The sequence below is a fragment of the Empidonax traillii genome, unplaced genomic scaffold, assembly GCF_003031625.1.
Source record: "Empidonax traillii isolate 1590-97213 ecotype Southwest subspecies unplaced genomic scaffold, ASM303162v1 scaffold59:size1551110, whole genome shotgun sequence".
NCBI classification, from domain to species: domain Eukaryota; kingdom Metazoa; phylum Chordata; class Aves; order Passeriformes; family Tyrannidae; genus Empidonax; species Empidonax traillii.
Window position 1 is genome coordinate 1415391 of NW_020955252.1, and position 18401 is coordinate 1433791.

An 18401-nucleotide genomic window follows, 5' to 3' on the forward strand; every position below is an offset into this window, starting at 1 on the left:
ACAATGACAGAAGGAGATTCAGACTGACCAGGGAGGGAGAACATGAGCTCTTGCATCTGTGGTAGCAGGAAAATTCTATGGCTTTTCTCTGCAGATCTCCGTTGTTCTTATAAGTATGAATGAATTAAGCTTACCAGCACTGTTTCTGAGGTTGTTTTTTCCTGTTTTTCAAAGTTGGAAAGGCAGGGGTTGAACAATATACTCAGTACCATGCAGGAAAATTTTGGAGGAGCCAGATGTAAAGGGCTGGAAACCTCAGACCCTTTATTCAGAAGTCCTTCACATGTTCACAAGGTGAAATCCCTGTCCCTATAGGAGGGTTTCCTGCTGCTCTGTGTAGAGCCTCAGAGCAAAGGGGCCGTAAGCTGTGGGTCTGTGAGCGTGGCTGTTGGCACAGCTGGATGTGTGGGAAAAGTGTCCTCAGGGACAGCAGAACCAGCTACCACTGCTTGGCTCTACCCAGCTTGATAGCACATGCCTTTGTAAGCAGGACATAGTCCTTAAAATAGAAACAGAACACTTGTGTAATATGTGGGCAAATATTTTTTTTTCCTTTTGTTTTCTGTCTGAAAAGTCTTGTCAGAGTTTTTCTTTGCTGGTGGGAGGAGATCTCTATTACAGCCCCTTTGATTTTCTTCTGCTGTCCTGGGACTTAGTTTGGGGTCTGAACACAGATTAGCTCTGTTGCCTCCTGTAAGTGTCGCTAGCATCCAAAGGAACTGACTTCATTTTTCAAAGGAAGAGGGTTGCTGCACTGGAAAGGGCAGAGCATAAGCATTATTTAAGGAACATAGTGGAGCTTGATCAGCCTCAGTTTTAAAGAGCTCATCAAGGGTAGTGTACAGCATCCTTTTAAAAGTTCAGTCTCTTCATTTGCTTTCTCCTAGAGTAAAATGGGGATGCTTGTCCAGACATAGCAGTATATGCCTGAGTGTTTTCACAAGAAATGTCTAGATCATTAAATATAATGGGTCTCAGCTGCAGTTTTGATCACTGAAGCATGCACACAATTCATCACAGCAAATTAGGTACGTCTTTGTAACTTATCTTTCTGCAATTTGCTGGCACTTTTAGGAAGCTGAAACTTATATAGTATATGCTGCAGAAGCCATTTCAGATAAAATATTCCGTGTTTATTGTTGGAGAACAAGGATTCCCTAACAACAAAAACATGGAGCAGTGTATGTTTCTGCTCCTGCATCTTGCAGAACCAGCGGTAGTACCAGCAGAGATCCCCAGCCACATTCATTATTTATATATTTCAGTGAATTTCTTGTCTGCAGTAAAAGAGATATAAGCTTCAACATCAGACTGTGCCAAATTCTATCCTACAGCCCATTCAGAAACCTGAGGCAGCCGTGGTTCTCAATCATTGCACAGCCCATTTATCTGATTGGAGTTTTGTCCTCTCTGCCTTGCTGAAATGTTGCTTGTTCTTTAAAAGCTGAGTTTGACCTTTGGAAAGAAAAGGCATTTGCTATTTTAATTTTAGGGTTTTTTTTTTAGAGAGAACCTGAACCCGCTTAAATGGAAATTGGCATTCAAAAGCAGCACAGTTATTGAAAAGCATTTACTTTATTACTAGAAGAGAACAGACGCTAGTAGACTCGAAAATTACATTTCAGTGAATTCATCAGTTTCAGTCACTAGTTAGTCTGCGAACAGATGGATATATCTGTAGCAGTTAACATGAATTTATACCCTGGATTTTTACATTGGCTTTAAGAGCACTGCTACCTTTGTTGCTGGCTAGAAGGGTTTGGAGATGTATTTTATTTTTCTGAAAGAGGACATGGTTGTTTCTAATTGCAGAGATTTCTTACATCATAGAAAGCACCTCAGTTTTCAGAAATGTGAATGATATATAGCTTTTGTGTAAGGAAAATGTTGTAAAAGAATCCCCAGTACAGCTGCTGCAGAAAAAAATAAACATCTTGGCCTAAACCTAGATAAACCCCCATGGACTGAGAAAATAATTTTTAATAACCAGATATTTTTAACTCTTTGTATGAATATAGTAATCACAGTTGCCTGTATTTGCATTTAGGGCCTGCCACAGTCTAATTGCTTGTCCCCCCATCCCCTCCCCCAAATTTTAAGGCTCCTGGTTAACCGAGCAATGCATTAAGCACTCCCATCTCCAAAACAGAAAGAAATATCGCCCTAGCCTCTACTATGTGGCATCTTTAGGTTTCAGGGATTTCGTTTAAATCTGAAATTTATGTCCAGGAGAAATAAATTATTAGATTGTAAAAGCAGCTGGGGAGGGAGTAAATATAGTCTCTTTTGTCCTCTATATCATTTCCCCAGGAAGATAATAAATGTGTGGCAAGCGTCTTGTGTTTCCTCGGTCATACAAATGTTGTGTGTGTGTTGTATTTCAGACGTGAAGCCTGAACTCCAGACAGGAAATCCTGGAGTGATACTATACTGCTGTTGCCTACTGCTGATGGTGGAGTCCCCATCACTTATTGTTAGAAGGAATCTGAAAAATAATCTCATGGAGAAATTTGAAAGGCCTTGAGTGCACCTCTGATTTGGAAGGAAAAGATTTAGGGTGTAATCCCAGGGTTTATCTCCTCAGACAGTGAAAGGCAGTGGGTGCAGCGGTTCCACCCCTGGTTGCTGGAGCGAGCTGAGGACAGGGGTCCTGCCCTGTGACTCCATGCTGAGGGCCAGTTTTTCCAGGGGGATTTTAAAGATCATAGTAGAGACTCCTGCTAAATCCTCACTTACCTGTTCTCATTCCTTTGTGAGGTCAGATACATGGAGCAAGCATGATAAGTGGCCAGGAAAAAATGGGGCCTGGGAAGAGCAAAAGGAGGAGGAGCTGTTAGAAAGTCAGTAGTTTGCTTGCCTTTCTGCACCTGGGCGTGGGTACAGGGCTGTCACTGCCTGCACCTTCGTGCTCTTGTCGGGAAGGCTGTCGGTATTCTCAGTCCAGCCTATGCTCAGGGACCTGAAAAAGGCCCTGGAACAGCTTTGCTCCTTGCTCTTTCTGAAGTTGCTTCCAGAGAAGTATATTCAATTACATACTAAACTTTGTGTGATTGATACCCTGCCTTAACATCATATTTTGAGAGTAGTTTTATACCTCCCTTTGACCAGAAGAGAAAGGAAGAAAGATAATATAATTTAGGATACAGCTTGTTTCCAGGTTGTGCCTGTTCTGCATATGTGAAATGAAACAGGGCTGGGTGTGTTTGGTGTAGGGCTGGGTGCACACGTGCAGTGACCCGAACTGTGCAGGAACTGAGTGCACAGATTGTTAATGTTCTCTTTTTCTTGTTTCATGGTAATGGAATAACTTACGACATGCTAAACTGTCTATCCTCAATGAGGTGATGGGGCTTTGTTGGAAGAATCTAGATGATAGAGCTAAAACTGAACGTGCTGATGGGATCAGTGCTGAGACAGCTCGTGGCTCTGTGTAAGGTCAGCTGGGGTTCAGCAAGGCTCTGTCACCCCAACTCTGCGTGAGCCAGACCAGATTTGGCAGCAGCAGTCCCAAGTTTATCACTCAGCTGTGCTTGAGCTGATTCACTTTGGAATGTCTCGTGTGTCTTCTGTGCCACATCCTGGGCAGGTGGGACAGACACCCTGAGGTCGCCTCAGTCTGCAGAACCAAATTGCCTTGGCTTTGCACTGTGCAGGAGCAACACCCACACTGTGCCAGTCCTGGGGGGACACTCCTGCCTGACCACCCAGCCTCCTCATTTGTTTCTGCTGCACAGTTAAACCTGAATAAATTGCCATGGGCATTGAGGTTTGGCTGTGTCTGGCATATCTGTCATCGGTGTGTTACATTATTGTGTCTTCAAAAGGAGCAGTGAGGTAGTTTAGAACATATTTACTTCTGAAAAATTTGTCCTCCTTTGGGGCCAACACATGCTCTTAGTCTTTGCATGAAATCACAATTGTTTAAAATGTGGCATCTTGCTGTTTAGAAGGCAGATTTTCCAGAGACCAGTGACACTGCTGTAATGGAGTAGCACTGGCGGAAAATCCCATTTTTTAACCCAGTTGTTTCACACAAGTGCAACAGCAACGTTGCCTTGCTGTTTTGTTCTGTGATGCCTTGGAGGAGATGGTTTGTGCTGGTGATATTTTTTCCCCTCTTTTCCTTACAAGAGCAAATCCTGTATGACTTTCACTCTCCTAGCTCCTCTGGGGTCAGTTTCTTGAGGCAGTGGGCACTGGGCTGAGCACAGTCCTGTCTGCAGATTTCTGCTGTGCTGGTGGCATCTATACTAATGGGGCAGCATGTAAAGCACTTCTGTGACTGTGGCCTTGCTATTTTATAGTAGAGCCACTTGCACTGGAGGATTTTTATTCCCCTTTTGGAATGAGAACCGGCAATAACAGCAATAGTGTCCAAGGCGACAGGTCAATGACAGCCATTTTGTCAGTCTGAGCAGTTCGTGGGGGCCACGTGACAGGAATATGGTCCTTTACACCAGGAATACCTAACTGGTGCAGGGAAAAAAGCTACAAAAAGTAATCAGATGGTGTTCAGTGACCCTTACCATACCAGAGAACAGCAGAGCAAGTTTTAGGTCCATCTTTGAATTTCCTGGCTTTTGTTTGGTTATATTCCCACGGAAACAATCACTCAGTGAAGCTTTGTCTATGCTTTTTGACTTGTGACTGCTGAAGTTATTATGGAAAGCATTTCCTTTTTGCTCTGAGTATTTTTTGAGAAAAGAGAGTGTGAGAGGACACCATCCTGGTCCTATAATAAAGACCCAATCAGCAAATCATTTAGTGTTTAAAGGAGTCACAAATTGTTCCACAATGATTATGCCAGCCCTCACAGAAAGGAACAATTAACTGGCTTCGGCAATGTGATTTACCTTAGATCAAGGAGGGATTAATGAGGTAAGCTTCAGATAGGCTTCTAAGAAATCAACAATTCATGCTTTTGAGAGGAATACTTAAGAAGGATTCCTGGAAAATAGTGTTCCTCTTGCAAATGGTTTTGAAACGTTGCTTCCCTGAATAGCACCAATAAGCAGATAAAAACAGGTCAGCCCTGGGGCACGCATTGAGGTTTTTGGTGTAGCAGAGGCAAAGGAGTGTACTTGTGGACAGGAGATGCTTTCTTCAATTAGTGTGGCTTAGATTTGAAAGTGGACTGGAAGTGGGGTGTTTGCATTCTCTAGGACAGCTTTAGGGGGTTATTTCAGAGCCAGGCAGAGGACATTTGTGCTGCTGCATGCCGGGTTTGTGACGCATCAGTGGAGCCACAGGGGTGGCAGTGACGCTGAGCATCTGTAGGACCAGGTTCCCAGAAAACCATGGACTTACCAAGCCCAGGTTAAAGCACCAAGTGTTGTCAGCAGAGTGGTGTGCTTGGATCCTGCAAGCCCTTTCTGTTCTTGGAATTAGCGAGGGCTTTGGGATCCAGTCAGGGAGAAACAGTGGGGCTGAGGGGGGAGTGAAGGAATTCTAAAAGTATTCTGGTTTCTTGGCCTTCTGACAATAGTAATTAAATTTGTCCCTCTCCCTTTATATTTAGGAAGTATAAGTTTTTTCCTTCAGCTTATTTTGATCTTGCTCATGGCATACTGGAGACTGCAAGTCACAAGGATGCTGATAAATTTGCATTTCTGAGTGAAATTCTCAGGAGCGTGTGGTCCCTCAGGACAGGTATTATTAGCTCCCTGGTTTCATTGGGTGCCTCAGTGAATCACGGTGTGTTTACAGCTAGTTTCTCTAACAGAAGACTCTGGTTATCTCTTAATAATGTATTCCTCTGTGGTTTTTATTTCCAAAGTCCTGTGGTAAGGAGATTTTCCCAAAGGCTTCGCTTTGCTTTTGTGCTTCAGCATTTTATCCAGTGTTTTTGGAAAGAAGCATATACTTTTTGGTGAGGCACTTAATCGAATATGAGAGGCTATGCCAGGCTTAGTCTGCACTCGGAGTTCACTTGTAATAGGCTTGCCTTGGTTTATTCTGAGTTTTTAGGGAAGAATAGAAGGAGATGGCAGGTCTAGAAGACTGATGATACAGAATTATTAGTCTCAAGTGGAAAGGGGAAAGCATGTTAGGTAAGTTGTCAAAGTCTGATTAGGACTAAACAACCTGAATTAGAAGCGAAATTAAATTCATAAATCATGTAATAACCCTTAGCTGGTGTGAGAAAAGGCTGGGGCTGGGAGAAAAAAAATAACTCCAAGAAAGGTATTTGTATAAAAGTGTAATTTTTCAAACCAGAATAACACAGAAATGCCAATCAATATTCATAATATTCAATACATTAAAATGAAGAGAAGCAGTGTAATACAGCGATAAAACAGAGGGAGTGTGTTGCTGGGCGCTGCAGCCCGGCAGCACAGCCCCAGTGCAGAACAAAGGCCGGCAGCGGGCGGGGATGCCTCTGGCTCTGCAGGGGCTCTGCAGACCCACACCCGGGCAGCTGCTTTTCAGTGTAGGAGCATTCCAGCCACGGGCAGAGATTTATTAATAAAAACCAGTCAGCATTTAGTCACTCACATGTGGAATGGCTTTTTTGCCCTGTAAATATTTTATGAGTTCTGAACCTTCCCATTGACTCCAGATGAAGTGCCAGGTCCTGGTCTCCGGAGGAACCAGGCAGGTTTTTGGGGGCCGCATCCCCAGCTGAGAAGGCACTGGGGGTCTGCTCACCCTTCCCAGTGAGTACAGAAACTCTGGGGGTGCCAGGGGCAGCTCTGTCCTGGCACAGGAGAGTATTTCTGTGTCCCAGTACCAGTGAAAGGTGCATTTGGCCCAATCATGTGCAAGCATCAGAGTGACTCAGGAGTGGCTATTTCTGTTGAATACAGGCAACTTTGCTTTTCAGGCGACACCAAACCTCCAGGCATATTTTCTTAGACACTCAAAATGATTTTTATTTTTTTCCTGGTTCAATAACTTGTAAAGGACAGCTTTCTACCTGCATTTGTTGAAGTGCCATCTCAAAGTGTGCTGACACAGGGACTGACTGACACATGGCAAGTTATCAGATGCTCAGAGATGAAGGAAGCAGTAACACAGGCAGCTGTTGCCTTTCACAGAGGATGTGCCACCTTTCGTTTGCCTCTACTTCCATTTCAAGCGATCCTTCACATAAAGAAGGGACATGTGAACCTGTCTTGCTTGACAATTTTTTTTTTTTATTGCATACCATGATAACTTGGAGTTCACCTGTTACAAGCATTTTATGTAGTGGGTAAAGTACCAAGGGAAAGGAAAGAAGTAATACTGTGCTGCCTGAAAAACTACAATCTAAACATATAAATGTCACTGGGTAAGAGTTACCTGAAACAACTGGAAGGGCAATTAACACCTGGTTTTATGGGAAACATTGGTTACCACTATCAGTTTTAATGAAGTGTATTAACTAAATTGTGTTCTGAGTATTCATTCAGCCCTGTTTATGGCACACTCTTGAGTACATTTACTGTTTGTCAGAAGTGCAAACTAGTGAACATATGAGGCTTTAAGACAGGCCATCTGTTAGTCTTAGACCCTTGGATAATTGTCAAATAGTTCTAAAAATAAGCACATACAAACTACAAGGGGGTGCAAAGGTGATTTTTCTTTAGAGTCTGATAGCAAAGGGAAAGTAGCAAAGAAATTAAAAATAAAAATAAATAGTTTTAATCTGTAAAGCAAGCTTGCTTTCTTTTCTCTCCCTTTCTCTCTTTCTGTTTCTCTTCTCACACTCCTTCCTCTTCAGTGTGCCTTTTTTTTTTTAATTTAGTTTTTTTCCACTTGGTCTTCTGGGTCATGGCATCCCTTGAATGCCTCTCCAGTTTAGGATTAAAGCACCACCAATTTAAGGCTCACAGCTTTCTGTAGAGAGCATAATCTCCAGTGGCTAAAGCAAGGGTCGCCTTGTGTCCTCTGCCTAAAGTAATCCCTTTATAAAGTCAAGGCATAAAGATTTTCATCTTTATGGATTGCCTTTAGAGGGAAACAGTACCTGTGCACATACGCGTTTGTGCTTATGGATATATAATGAGGAATAACAGCTGAGAGATTTTTGGACCAGTTTGAATTCAAAAGATGTAAAACATTGAAAAAAAGAAAGCTGCAGATGGTATTTCGTAAATATTTAGACACTCCAACTTCTGTTTGTAGCAATTTGGAGGTTTTGTTTTGTCTTTTTATATATATATATGTTCAAATGTGAGACTTCAGCCTTTGCTTCAAGTCAGCGCCTGATTCCGAGGTTCAGTTTTTGTCTGGCAAGCTGTGTGTGTTGGTAGTCAGAGGAGGGACTGATTTCCCTCCCCAGCCCTGCTCCATAAGGGGCAGAGGAGAGAGAATGGGGAACAGGGGGCACAGCCCCAAGACCCTCGTCTCTGGGCTTGGAGTCAGACAGTGCCTGAAGCCGGGGTACAAACCTGGGCATGGAGGTGGTGAGAGGCAGGGAGCTACTGCTTGGGCTCTCACCTGGGTTTGGAGGACTCCCCACACTTTGGGAAAAAAATACTGGGATTTATAGGTCACCCAATGGCTAATGACCAGGTAATTTTCATGTCTGCTGTTTGTCACATGAATCTATTATCTTCGTAATTCTTGTTGAAATTATTTAAGGAACAGTTTCTGTTCATTTTCATGGGATTTGAAAGGGGAGAGAGAGGCTTTATGGCCTTTCATCAGAGTCCCAGTCTCTGCGTAACACTGCAGAAGGCTTATGAATTTCACCTGAGGGTGGTGGGCATCACTAGCCTTGTTGGGCCATTTCTTCTTAACATATGGTCTTTTAGGTGTATATGCTCATGCACATAGACAATATACTTGTAAACGGCTGGTACAAAATATCTAAATCCGTAACAGATGCATAATGGCACTATAGACTGGATGTGTTATAGCCCCAAACCATTATCACACCCCTCACAGTTGCATTTTATTTTTTTCACCTGCTCCTGTGTAGTACACCTGTGACTTGTTGGCAGTGAGCGTCGCTGCAGTGTGGGAGACTCCCAGCTTGACTGCCTGGCTTGGAGCTTCGCTCCATCATGTGCTGCTTTTTTGTGTGTGTTTTTTTTCTCTCGATCTTTATACAGCTTGTAAGAGTTCTTTGAACTGCTGTAAGTGATCATCTTTCAAGCCTGATGCTTTCCTTCTTGACACAGTGCTCTGAAAATGGAGATTGTCATGCCAGTGTTTTCATAATCGTGCATGTAGAGAAACAGAGAAATATTCATTGTGAATGTCCTGCACAAATGGCTTGATCTGCATCCAGAGGGCAGGCAGGGGGTGTCCCCAGGGAAGATCTGGAGAGCAATCAGTATCTACACGGACAATAATCAACCATTCTTTGAAATCTTTTTATTTCCTGCAATGTCCGTCGCCCTGTTCTTGGTCACAGACTCTTCCATAAATGGTTCATTTGGGGATTGTGCAGCCAGTAGAAAATTCCACTTAAACACTGCGACAGCCCCAAGGCTTGGGCTAGTTGCATTTTTCCCACTGTTGTAGCTATTGTAATTGCTATCCATTTTGCATGATTATTAAGAGAAGAAAAGAATAGGTTTTCCAACCTTGTCCTATAAATAAGCTGTGACTTACTTGATCTTGACAGGTGACTTAGTGCTGCTGTAGAGTTTTCCAGCTGCAATAATGTCTCAGAATGATGTATTCAGTGGGGTATCAGCTGTGAGCCGCGTGTAAGCCAGGGGGTCTAACAGGAGCTGGGAAGAACCATTTTTACTGTTCAGCTTCCAAATGACGTCCTGCCTCCTGCCGGCCTCCAGACACCTCCGTGTATGGATGGCATTGTGAGCCGGTGGGCATGTGCGAACACACGCACCAGTGTGCCTGGAGAGCCTTCCTTTTTGTGGCTGCTCAGTTTTCCTCTGGAAATCACCACTAAGCTTTCTTTTTTTTTTTTTTTAAACTATAACTTCTGGAGTTGAAAAATCATGCCTGAGCTTTTTCCTGCCAGCCCAACCTGCTGCTGGAAAGGTGGGCGAAGTTTCCTTACGCTACTTGGCTAGAAGCATTCCTGTGGTATCACGTTTCAAAATGCTCCTTCCCTTCTGGTCTTTATATTTTCCTTCTGCTGCTTGGAACAGCCCAGTGTAGCATCGGGGTCAAAGCTGTTTCTGCTAAATCAAAGGGTTTCTCAGGACCGGGATTTACATGTTTTTCAATTGCTCCAAAAGTCTGGTCAGCCAGGGAAATTTTTTGTGTCTGTGGGCACACACAGAAGTGCCTAACAAAGGTATTTGGAAAAGCATGGGTCAAATACACAAAACACACATGTGAGAGGAGATACATGAGCCCTGAACACCTTAGATGTTTTCTGACATCTGCAAAGCACAATTGCAATAAGCTGCAGATGCATGGGGCACAGGTTACCAGACTTTTTTTGTAAAGTATGTTTGTATGGTCTCAAATACATTTTAATAGGTGAGAAACCTATACTGGTTGCAGAGGATACAGGTGGGCTTTCATGGGAGTTTTGAACACACACAGTGGTGGTTATGCAGGCTTTATCTTGTGCTTACCAGCACCCAGGTTTGTAGGACTTAGTGTTTGTGCACATGGCTTGTGCAGGACTTGCTCAGAAAGGCAGTGGAAGGATGTGGTGCACACAGGCTCTTGTGTCCGAAGGCATTGCAGACTTGTGAGGTCCTGTATAAAATGTGGCTCTGCCTATTAACTACTTGGTCTGGGGACTGGCCAGTATATTGATTGTCTGTATTGCATGCATGGGGAATAAATGGTGCGTTCCTGAGATACGAAGACAAAATCGAGAATTATGTATGGGAAATGTTTTGGGGTTGTTTTGGGGTTTTTTTTTTCAGTCCTAGCCTTGTGGCACAGGGACCTGACCCAGCTCTCAATGGCTGAAGCATTTGAGTATAATTTGTTTGGTTTTTGACAAGCTCTGTTCACAAGCCCAGTATATGCCTTGCACAAGAGTGCTCAGAACATGTTATTAGCTGATGTTTGAGGTGGGAGGGCTCACCACAAAAGCTTCATTATCAGATTTAGAGCCACATACCATTCCTTTATTGACCTGCCTGTTGTAATCAATGCAGCAGCCACACAAGTTTGAAATCATGTTCCCTGACTGTAGACCGTGTGTCATGCATCCAGTGCTGATTGTGCATTATCTTTTAAATGACACTGCCTAACTAAGTATGGATTTGTCTACCACAAATAACCCTTCTTTCAATTTGAAGATGGTAAACCTTTCAGGTTTTTTTATTGATATTCAGGATGACCTAAAAATAGAATTGTAATGAAGTGCACAAGGAATGGCCATTGTTAAAATGCCAAGGAGTGTGTCTGAGCACAGAGAGGCCTGTGTATTCTTTCACATTTTCATGCTTCCCCAGTTAGGTTTAGTGGGCAAGCTTCTTGTCAGTGCTGCCATTGTGTGTGCAGGGCTCCATGCAACCTCTTCCATGAAGTCATTGTTAGACTTGAAAATAACATCCAGCACTGCAAAGGTCATCCCTTCTTGAGGCCAGGAAAATTTCCATGTATTAAAAGCCACTGGATTTTATGTTTGGTGATGTTATATTGTCTAAAAGCAAAGGACTTTCAGCTGTCAATTCACATACAGTAACTCAACTTCTGGTTTGTGGTCCTGAAACATTTACCATCACAGACTGGGGTGTGCTCAGAGGGCCGGTGTTATGGTAAACAAATAGTTGCTTTGTGATATCACTGGCTGTTGGTATTTCACTTCTCAAGGGCTCCATCCGTGAGTGTGGTGGCTGTGGCTCCTCTGCCACCCCAGTGATGTGGCCGGACCCCAGCCTGGTATCTCCTGCCCGGACTGCTCGCACTTCCCATGCAGCCCAATTCCCACCCCAGCACCGCAGAGAACTTTGGCCATCATTTAGGAACTCAGCAGCACTTCTGACACCTGGTGGTCACTTTTTGGGAGTGCACAGTCCAGAAATGCTCCTGCCTGCATACGGGGTCACGGCTGCCGGCCCCACATCGCCAACCACCCATTAGCTCTTTGCACAGGCGCTTTCCATCAGGGAGATGTCATCTCTGGAAAAAGCGAAGGATCGCGCTTTTTTCCTGCTCAGGATGTAGATATGGATAGTGTAGAAGGACCAGATGATTTATGAAAAGTTAAAATATCTTACTTTATTTTAAAGCTTCATCATTGTAAATAAATAATTAGATTCAAAATTCATTTTGTCTTTAAAAACTTATTCTTCAAGCTGGCGGACTTGCCCAGCTCTGTTATTAGGCAGATGGAGAGTAGGAAATTGCCTGGGCATAAAATAATGCAAATTAATTTTTATATTTGAGGATGCTGGGGACCTAGCTCAAGAAAAGCTTACTATGAAGCACTTCTCTATTTGCTCAAATAATTGGATAATCACACAAATAAACCTGAGCTTATGTGTAGGACTGGGGTTTTAGTCAGAACACAAAATGTAGGTGAATTGGAACTGCTCTAAAAATACGCTTCCGAGGTTGGCTCCACAATTTATTGGCTCCTACACAAAATGGCAAGACAGGTCAGCATCCTCTGAGGTGAGATACTGTGATGACATGAGGCTATTACAAATCCACCAGAAGGAAAAAAGGGAACAAAAGAGACTCTAAACTGCTGAAAGAAATGTGTAGAGCAAAGTCAATTCTTTAAAGAGATTTAACTTCTGGGTTACATGTCCAGCCTTTTTTCTGCTGGGAATATTACCCTGGTGCCTGAGCGGGCGGTTCAGCTGTTATTGCCGAAGTATTTCTTGGACTGAGAAGTGTGTGTCACAATCTGGTGTCTCTTGCTGCCAGTACTTGCACCCGGTACTAGTGAGAATAAAAGAGTAAAATATGGCAAGGGTTCCCCCTGCGATTCAGATTTTTTTTTCTTTTTTTTTGAATTTTTACAGTTAAGGGAATCCCTAAAGGCAGGGTTTTTTGCCCGTGAAGTATTACCATTTTCTTTATATGTACTGGGGTGGGGGGGAGAGAAGAAGCCTGCATGGCTGTACTTGGCTTGTAGCATTTTTTTCTAAGTTCATGCCAGCATTAACAGATCTGTCAGAACAAAGCAAATGTGTCATATTGGCAGCTGTTACTTATGAGTACTTTTTCTTTATTGCATTTTGTTTTGTAATAATTGAGAAGCTTTTATGTTGAGCTCTGCATAAATGGTACTGAGTGGGAGGGTATGGGCATGCTTTCTATTATTCTGCCCCTCATGCATGTCTCCTTTTTTCGTCTTTCCAGAACCACACATTGAGCCAGCACGCACAGTGAGCCACTGGCACTACAGGACACCTCTCTGCAGAAGACTTGACGGTGGCACAGTGGGGAGGACCATTTGAACATTACATCCAATCAAAGTGTCATTTGCAACCCAGATGTAAAACTCTAATGATTTGGCCATGAGGCGCTGCTATTATAAGCAGCTGGAAATGAATATTAATGGAAGAGATTAAAAGTATTCCATGCTCAGTATTTTTTATTGTCCTGCTTCAGCTAGTGTACTTTAGAGCTTCTGCTTCTGACTGAATTTATAGTGTTAGATAAATCTGCTTTGATGCTGTTGCCCTTTGTTGCTTCTTGTATTATATTGATAGTTAAAGATTAGGTGTGATTTTTTTCTTTTTCGTTAACTGCTTTTTAATTGCAATTTTAGGTAACTGTGCATTGTGATGTGATTGCTTGGCTATTGTCTGAATATTTCTTTTTAATTTTTTAATTAAAGACTAATGCTTTGATTGGATTTGCCAGTTCACCGGACAGTGATTAAAACTATGTAATGAATATAATCGGTTTCAGTGCAACTGGATGGTCTGCTTTATAAATGTGACTTAATCTGATTGCAATAACTAGTACAGTTCAATAAAGGGAATACACGAGCTTAGCGTCAGAGGTTGTCTGTCTGTCAGTGCCTGCTGCATCGCCGCTGCCGGCTGGGGTGTCTGAGCCACAGGGATCACTCACCCGACGGTGGAGAGCGTTCTGCAGCCCAGGAGGAAGGAAGGCTGGGAGAAACCAACAGCCATGTTCCTGTGTCTGGCATTGTGTTCACTTCTGCATGCGCCTTCCAGGCTCCACGGTAGGTTGAGGTGAGGTAAGAACATCTATGAAAGGGTCCTTCTAGCTTATGATATTCTTGATTTTTACTGAAGTCAATAAGAAAGGAGGGATCTGACCTATAGCTGCCTTTACCCTTCCTCTGTGCTTCTTTGTTCCAATATATTAAAAAATTTAAAAAGAAGCTTTTTGAATGGAACACAAATGCACAGATATTGGATTAGGCCTTGCAGACTGTGGTAGGAGGCTATATATTTTCACCATGTGGACTTCTAGGCCCCCAAGTATTGTAGCTCTGTGTAGCTGCCATTAGGCAGCCTAACAGAGCCAATTACCAGGCTCTCTTTTACTGTTTTTAAACTTAGCATATGGTTGTGAGGTAAGTTATATTTCCAGTCAGAGAAACTTGTCATTTTAAGGACCATGGACACCTCTGGAAAGTCAGAGAGATGCAGTTCTCATGGTGTCTCCAGCTTTAATGAGTCATAATCATCATGAAAGATGTTCAGCAGTTGTGACAGCTGAAATGATGCGGTTCCCCATTCCCACGATGTACAAGGCTTCACAAGACTGTGACACAGGAACATGCACAGTCAGAGCCTTTCAAAATTGCTGCACTGAACTAGAGCACAACTGGTTGTCATTGGGCCGTGTCTGGGCTTGGAGCATGTAAGTGGTATTTTGTAGGAAAAATGTTTTCAAGAATGTGTAGTCAATGCCCAAATTAGTTCATATATTGAGCTAATTAACGAGTGCAAGGGCACAGTTTGTTGACACTGCAGATGATGTTTTCAACATTTAGATCGCTGGTGGTGCTGATAGTCATGTTGTACACACATGGCTCCTTCGGGACAGTGGGACATCCCACATGTAAGTGAATGCTACTGGGCATAACCAAAGTAGGGTCATCCCTACAGCAGGAAGCACCAGAGCTGTCCTAGCTTGAAAAAACTTACAACTTTCTTTAAAAAAATGAAGTAATGTCCCATTTGGGACAAATGATTGATGTTCTTTATTCTGCTGACATAGCATTGCATGAACAGTCAGAAAGAGTTTAGGCTCAAAATTTTGGCTTGTGATAAGTTTGTGAACCCTAAATAAAGGAAAACTAGGAACTACTTTCCTTAATTCCAAAGAGGGCAGTTCTGTTTGCATCTAGATAATTCTTAGCTCACTGTTTCTGCAACAAAATCATTGTACTAAAATGATCCATTTCTAGAAAAAAAAGAGTAAACTTTATACTTGATTATTTCTGTGTAAGACATATTTACAGGCTGAAAAATCAGTTAATGAAATCACCGGTTCATTGTTTCCATTCGTAATGTATGCATGATTCTAACTCAATTGCAAGATTTTAAGATGGGAAATGTAAAAGTGTCTTGCAGTACAGGCTCGCAGGCATTCCCTTGCAAGAATAGCTGGGAATGTACATCAGCTGCTGTGACAACAGTTCCTGTACCATCTTCCCCATGCTAAAAGAGAGGTAGCAGGTTCCCACAATGGAGATATTGAAAAGGAAGGCTCTTTGCCTGACACTGACTTTAGAATGATGCTTGATCACTTCTGGGCAAGCCTTCTGAAACGAAAAAGATGTAGGTTTCTGTCTTCAGGAAAAGGTTCTGTGTTAGGAATCCTGAGAGTTGAACTGATGTTTCCACACAACTCTTGAGTGCTGCTTTAGTGCTGTATTGAAGCACATGCCTTTGTCTCATCATCTCCCTGCTGACTAGTTAAAACTAGGTGCATAGTCACTGTGCTGAGATGGGGAACTCCCCACATGGGAATCCTGTTCTGAACTGCATAATTTCCCCCCCTGTACTGGAAACATGAACATGGGGCCAGGGTGCTGAGGCTGACGCTCAGCCTGGCAGTGCCAAGCTGGCTGCTGTCTAAGCTGCATCTTTCATCTGTCCTGAACCCTGATTAGACTATGGACAAGGAGGGAGGAAAGGAATAGTTTGGTTTTTCACCCAGCATTTAAAAGGTAAGGGACCCCAAAGCACGAGAGTGAGGTCTATGGTTCTGCTTCATCATCTTCCTCCCTTTTGGCATATGAGCTTCACTTATGACCAGGCTGGAGAGTAGGGCTGGACTACGCCCCAGGGGCTGGGAAAAATTTGGTCTGTGATCCTCCTTTGCTTTGGAATCCTACAGTACTTGGGTAATATTTGAACACTAATGGACAAATGCTGCTTCTCGAAAAATTTTCTTTCCTAAGACAATACGTACAAATGTGCAGGGAATCTACTCTGTTGTTTTGTGGTATTTTTGAGATTACCAGGCCCGTATGAACAATCATCATTACATCACAGCACATGCTGCAATGGCAAGGGATGATGCTGTCTTGATATCTGCTTGCTTAGGAGCCAAAGAAATCCAGTTTGGGTGTGGGGGTGTAAGCTACTGCAAGGAAGCAGAGGGAGAGCCGCCCACTCTCCTGTTCCTGCCATGGAGCTGCATGTGCAACATGCTGGACATCTGCAACTCCCAGAGGTGGTCTTTGTCCTATATCAGGGTGCAGCAGTGGTGTTTGACCCTGTTTTCCAAGGCCTGAGCCTCCCCATGCAGAGCTGTGCCAGGCAGGGGGCCGGGGGCAGAGCTCTGCAGCACAACGTGGGGGCTTTGTCTGGTGCTTCCCAGGCGACAGTTTCCTGTGCCTCTGGTCCCACTGGGGAGCGGGAGCAGAGCAGCCTTGCACTGGTACAAAACACAGCTTTGCTGGCATAGCTGCAATCACACCAGGGAGTGCTTTGCCAGGGTAGTATATAGTTCCTGTATCCGTTAAAAGCTCCTAGGGAAAAGAGAGCCTAACTGCAGGTGGAGAAAAGATAATATCACAGCTTCTGGTACACGTCTGAGGTTTCACCCCCTTTTTCTTAGTGGCCAAGAAGTGCTGCTGAAGGCATTTGGAAAACAGTCAGAAACATTGGCTGGGAGGCAGCTATATTTCAACAGCTACAGCACATTGAAAATGGGCTGGAGAGCCTTTCCATAATCCCCTTGATGTTTCCCTGCCTTTCTCTGTAACTCACAGCTTCTGTGTGGTGGTGGTGCAAAAACGGACTGGCACAGGCTGTTCAAGGTGTGGGCGACATGTATCACTCACAGGTAAGTGCAAACCAGAATTGTTGAAATTCTGGCTGAGGATGGGCTTTAGGCAAAATGTCACTTTATGATCTGAGTGGCACTAAAGCCAGTACGGTGTTGGAAACCATGAAAAATCTTAAATATGTAATGAAATGTGGTACAGGCAGTTTAATATCTTCAGGTTTAGACAAACATTGAAATATGAGTTGATATTAACAATGGATTAATAAGGGACTTGTAGTCTGTTGGCTCTTATGCGCTGAATGATCTTTGCATTTAGCTTAGCTACATACTCACACATGCAAAAACCATTGAAATACTTAGTCAAGAATTAGCAATCAGTACCAACAGGTGAAGTATGGTCTGTCTAGGCAGCTTTAGACATTTGTGTTCTGTTCAGTGCTTCTGTATATAGTTGTCTGATCTACCATCTTCAGCAAGGGATCACTGCTTTTGGTCAAGTGCCTTGGAGTTTTGGAAAAAGCAAGTGTTTAGCCAATTGCCTCCCAAAGAAAGGCACAGAAAAGAAATTTGGGGAGCATTTGAGGGAGTGAGCAACCAGTCACTTTTTGCTGTAGCATCTTTGAGTGGACGGGGGAAGGTCACCCTACTAAGCAGCAGTTGAGAGGGCGTATGAAAGGGAAAAATCATGGGGCCAAGGAGGGTGTCCCTCTACATATTTCCTACCCTCCAAGAGGAGTTAATAGAAAACCCAGCCTCTGGCGGCCATTTGTGCAGTGAATCTGCTCATCCTATGTCCAAAGTGTACAAGTCACTTTCTCCTACTGATGTCTAAGAGTAAGTGGGAGTTTGGTGTGTTTGTCTGGCTTTTGATGTGTGAATCACTCTCTGGTATGAACAATGAAGACTTTTCCCATGGTCTGCTTAAACACTCTTTGTGTTTTGGCCCACACCCTAAAGCAGGGAGGTTTCTGCAATCCCCTCTCCACTACCAGCTTTAGTTAGGTTGGACAGAGGTGCAGAGGGCTGGGGGTACTGTGTCCCTACAGAACACTGTCAGCAGTCAGCCAGGGCAAGAACTCTGCAAGTGCTGTCATGGATGAAAGCGTGTGAGCTCAACATGGGTATGGCCACAGAAACCCAGATGGTGGGAGCTGCAGCAGCCACTGGGCTTTGGAGCTGCTGGGAGTGTGCCATGTTCTTCGTTGCTTTGTCTTTTTTCTTTTCTCCCCATTTTTGCCCCTTGTGAAATATTTTATTCTTAGTTTTACCTGTTTTTATTAAATTGCTGTCATCCTAACAACTGTAAGGTGCTTCCCCTGCAAATGGCAGCCAGGACTTGCCTTTTGATCTACCTG

At 43.5% G+C, this 18401-nt stretch overlaps 1 protein-coding gene across 4 annotated transcripts in view; it reads left to right on the forward strand.

Moving 5' to 3' along the window:
- ZNF423 (zinc finger protein 423) overlaps window positions 1-13822 on the forward strand; it is a 228052-nt gene extending 214230 nt beyond the window's left edge. For all 4 annotated transcript variants that reach the window (XM_027879805.1, XM_027879806.1, XM_027879808.1 and 1 more), the window contains one exon: window positions 13183-13822. In XM_027879805.1, coding sequence (XP_027735606.1) covers window positions 13183-13212 — 30 coding nt within the window. In that variant the 3' untranslated portion in view covers window positions 13213-13822. The remainder of the gene's footprint in view (window positions 1-13182) is intronic.
- Window positions 13823-18401: the final 4579 nt, after the last annotated feature.